Here is a 5,000-nt window from a genome sequence, read left to right on the forward strand (position 1 = left end):
TTAAATAAAATTTTAATAATCAATGATTTAAGAATCAATTCTATTAAATATTTTATATTCAACATTATATATAGTAGTTTAATGTACTACTGACACTAAAACTCTGAAAACATAAATATTTTCACGCGTATTAATTTTCATTTTGGGTGAACTAGCCAAAATACATACTGATGCATTTTTGTATTGTGATACGATATATTGTTACATATATTACGATATATTGTTATAGTTGCTGATTCCTAATAAGTACTTTTATTTTCTTATTTTAAACTTAGGTGAAGGATTTGGACATTTAGGATCATCTCTCCTGAACAACGCAAACGACAAGAAGTGAGTCTTAGCATGTTCACTGGTTTTTGTGATGCAAATATTACAACTAGTACACACTACAAGTTAAAGCTGCAATCCGTAGTTTTTTTTCCTCTTTGTCGCCATCTCTGTTTTAAATCTGCAATTGCAGTTATTTTTTTCACAGATTATACTTTTGGGAAGTATGACCAACATAATAATCTTCACTGCGAAATGTAATCTGAACAAGTGACATCCACTTTTGTTCTGAAAAACTAAGGGGAAAAAAGCATTGCAGTAAATCGTACTCGATTGCTCGAATTTCCTGTGTAAATCCACCTGAGACACTGGAATTAAAAAGATTATTACAAGCTTACTCTTTTGAATCGAGCTACGGCAAGCAGAGAGTTTTGAACACTGGCTGGTTATGTACTTGCTCAAATTTATTTAGGATAATTTTTAACCTTAAAAAAAGTAACGGACTGCAGCTTTAAGCATGTAAAAAAGCGTGCTAGGTGTTGTCTCCTGAGTCCTGTACCTGATAGAGCGAGCGCGGGCCGGCCGCAGACTCTGCTCTGGTGTTCAGCAGAAACCCTCTCAGCAGCGGCTGTGGGAACGAGGCCAGATGAGATAAAATCCCCGTCACCAGCAGATTCACCTCGATCGAGTTCTCCAGCATGTTCTCCAGACGAGACAGCAGGACGCTGATGAACGGCCCTGAACAACCACACACGCTTTACAGTTACAGTTAATCATTTAGCACACGCTTTACAGTTACATTTAATCATTTAGCACATGCTTTACAGTTACAGTTAATCATTTAGCACACGCTTTACAGTTACAGTTAATCATTTAGCACATGCTTTTATCCAAAGCGACTCACAAATGAGTTTCCAGGCCAAATATCAAAACATTTCTTAAATCAAGATGCATTTACTAAAGTAGTCAAATTACATAAGATATTAAGTCTTGTTTTCCGGGGAAATAAATACAAATTAAGTGAGTTGATGCTTAAAACAAGCAAAATGATCTGCCAATGGGGTCAGAAAAATAATCTTGTTTTTCTCATTTTTCTCATCTAGTAAATGCATCTTGGTTTAAAAAATGTTTGATATTTGGACTGCAAAAAATGCTTTTCTTACTTAGTATTTTTGTCTTTTTTCCTGTGTCGGACAACAATATGTGTGCTGTGACTCTTCCCCAGTTTAGTCTAATGCAGTATATGTATATAATGCATATATATATATATATGTATAAACAAAATAAATAGATATAGACTAGAAGAGGAGAGAAAAGAGTTAGTAAAACGCTTTTGTTCCAAACCACACCAAATCCTCCTCATATTGTTGGGGAAAGTTACTTTTCAAAATAATGCATTACAATATTGGGACACAACTTGGTTAGACATATGGCTTTGATTTTGTAGCAATTTTAGCATATAAATTATTGGTAACACTTTATTTTACAGTGTCCTTGTTACATATGTTACATGTACTTTTAACAGTAAATTATGTTTAATTACATGATGCAACTAACCCTCAACCAAACCGTAACCCTATAGTAAATACATGTAGTTGCTTAATATTACTCAGCACTTAAATATATAATCACACTGTAAAAATGACACCTTAAAAAAAATGTAAAAAAATTATTTTATAAAATATGTATATTTTTTATAAAATAAAAATGTTTATTTAAGCACATTTGCTTTACAGTAAACCTTCATTTCTATATTTTTTTTTACACTGCTTTTGCAATAATCTGCTGATTAATGCTGATCAACCTTCGCATTCATGAACTAAAACTATTTATTATTGTTCATAAGGGTTGATTTTCACATCTGTTCACGCTAAATCTTAAAGTGTGGTGGACCCTGTGGTGTAAATCCAGCTTTTAATGTTGTTTATGTGTGTATGTGGTGTTTTTAATCTGCTTTAAGACACACCATGTGTAAGTTCATAAGTCGACATTATTGCTGAGTATTTTCTGCTTAAAACTGCAGTGAACCAAAGACAGTTTCAAACACACGGTGTGAAATCGCTGGTGTTTCTGACGTCACAAACTACCTTGTAACCAATCAGATCAACGTGTGATCGTCAACCAGTGGATCTGAGTGAGTGAGTGAGTGGAGGCGGGGCTTATTTGCATATTCATAGAACCGCGCATACTAAAATGATGCAAGGGTGTCGAGTTACATTCAAGCTATGTTTAAGGAAAAAACGTTTAAATATGTCATTTTGGTGATCAAAGATGAGTTTTAAAGGATACAATGATTGACTACATGGGGACTTTAACAGTTTCAAAGCATCGCGACTGACCTGTAAACGAGATCCCGTGTTTCCCGCTGTGGTTTCTGCTCAGTTCCTCCTCGGCTTCATCTTCACCTTCATGATCGTCACAGAAAGAGCTGAAATCCTCCTCCTCCTCCTCACGCATCCACCGCTCGTGCTCGTCATCCTCCTCTTCTTCTTCTCCGCCCAGATCTCGAATGAGCTCAAGACACTGCGAGATAAAGTCGTCCTTGGGCGTTTTGCTCTCGATGCTAATCTGCTCTAGATTATTAGCTTCAGCGTCGAGCTCCAGTTTCGGTTCTTCAAAAGCATGTCCGTTTGCGAAAGCGAGCGTCTCACATTCATGATTAACTGGATTAGTATCGTTAGTCATGTGATTAGCGTCTGCAAGTTTGTTCAAACCGTTTTTAACGGATATCCGCCGGTCATCTCGCGCATCTTTTTGCGCGATGAGATTATAAACAAGCACATCGTCCTGAAAGTCGGACTCCTCGATGTAAGATCCTTTAATGAGCATGATTGCACTTTTACGCATTTCTTGAATGTGTTTCGGGGGCTCGTCCGGGATCATGTTTTCTGGGATCGGCTCTTCGTCAGGCGAGGCGTCGTAAGTGTCGTCCCACTCGAGCTCGACTCGTTCGCTGGTTTCCGACGCCGGGTGGGGTGTGTGTGTTTGAGTTGAGAGAGGAAGACTCTCGTCCTCTTCCTCGTATTCGTTCGGTGACGGATTGAGACCGTCGTAGGGATGCGACCACACGACACACGCCTGGACGCCGACACACACGGCCCTGCGCCCGTCATACAGGTAATGAAGATAGTTCTTATCCATCAAGGGCTCGGAAGAAGTTATTCGGGAAAATCCCACGCTGTCCCCACCTGAGAACAGATCCTCCATTCCTGGAGACATGGACGTATTAAAGGGTTAGTTCATCGGTTCCCAACAGGGGGGTCGCGGCCCACAAGGGGGCCTCACCGAGCTCTGTGCGGGGTCGCGTCATATTTTGAAAAGTTTTGAGCAATGAGTCCTTAACTTTTTTTCTGTTCAAAATTTAAAAATGTACATAATGAGCGAGTTCATCATGAATCCATTTTCCAATCTGTGTATTTGTCTTATCCTGAGCCACTGGTACTCCTATAATAAGTGTTTACATTGGGACTATTTTACATGGGTTCGGATGCGGAGTAGCCCAGGACCTGCGTGACTCGTCATAGACGTACACAGAGAGAAGTAGTTCCGGCTACAATGTTCTTCCGAAAACGCATTATTCTGTTAATAAACGCAAGTTTATTATCGCTCGCTATAGCGCCAAAAGCGAAAATAAAGCCTCACAAATAACATGCAAGTATTGAGGTCCCAGACAGCAGTCATTTATTAGCCTATATTCTTTATTTTTTTTACCTACACACCAGTGTGAATATTTTTGATATTGCATTTCAAATAAGGCCAATGTATAGGCTACTCATAAGCTTACGTTTTTAAATGACAAAGGGCCTACTGGTGTTTGTGTTATTGTATTTTCAATATTATAGGCTATTATTTGTGCATAAACATATCTGGTTATAGTAAACACACCGTTTGTTTGAAAACAACATATTTTGTCATCCTTGCTGCAAGCTTACAAGAGCGATAATATCATTAAATGTGAAGAGGGGTCCTAAAATATTTTCTTGGGAAAAAGGGGGTCTCAGACAAAAAAAGGTTGGGAACCACTGGGTTAGTTCACCCAAAAAAATGTAAACTCTGTCATTACTCTCCCTTGTTCAACCTCGTCAGACTTTCCTTCATCTCCAGAACACAAATGAAGATATTAGTGATTAGATCTGAGCGCTGCCTCACTCCTCCATAGGCTTCTGGTGTAATTGAAACTTGCCGGCCCAGAAAGTTAGTAAAGACAATGTTTAAAATAGTCCGAGTGACTCCAGCGGCTCAACCTTAAGATTATCAAGTGACCAGAATACTTTTTGTGTGACTTTATTAAACTCATGATGTTCTTCTGTGTGTTCCCCTGAGTGAGTTCCCGTAGTGTAACAGCGCAGCGCTTCTGGGGTGTACGTCAGAACGGAGGCTCACTATTGGCCGACGCTGGTCATGTGTGTGATGCTGGCCAATAGTGAGCCTCCGTTCTGACGTACAACCCAGAAGCGCTGCGCTGTTACACATTTTATAAATATCAAATTAAATATGCCATACAGTCTGCCTAAAGTAGCATGCATGTGCACAAAATCACGAACTTCATTACCCATGTTCCCCCTCAGCAGGCCCTCGGTGACCTTTGACCAGAGGATGTAGTCGGGTTTGGGGGGCGGAGCTAGAGAGGGTTTGGGAATGAAGAACGAGGGAGTGAGAGAGAGAAGTGATGACGCAGTGATGGAGTAACAATCTCTCTCTCTCAGTCTGTGTCTCTCAGCACTCGTCAGATG

The 5,000-nt window shown here is 39.5% G+C and overlaps 1 protein-coding gene across 1 annotated transcript in view; it reads right to left on the minus strand.

Moving 5' to 3' along the window:
- The window catches only part of fhip1ab (FHF complex subunit HOOK interacting protein 1Ab), a 21,843-nt gene that overhangs the window by 4,075 nt on the left and 12,768 nt on the right, over positions 1-5,000 (minus strand). Inside the window, exons 9-11 of the mRNA XM_079589553.1 lie at positions 4,820-5,000; positions 2,607-3,476; positions 827-1,005 (exon numbers count right to left, since the gene is read on the minus strand). The exon at positions 4,820-5,000 is cut by the window's right edge and continues 19 nt beyond it. Coding sequence (XP_079445679.1) covers positions 827-1,005; positions 2,607-3,476; positions 4,820-5,000 — 1,230 coding nt within the window. The remainder of the gene's footprint in view (positions 1-826; positions 1,006-2,606; positions 3,477-4,819) is intronic.

Source organism: Phoxinus phoxinus (assembly GCF_949152265.1).
Source record: "Phoxinus phoxinus genome assembly, chromosome: 18".
NCBI lineage: Eukaryota > Metazoa > Chordata > Actinopteri > Cypriniformes > Leuciscidae > Phoxinus > Phoxinus phoxinus.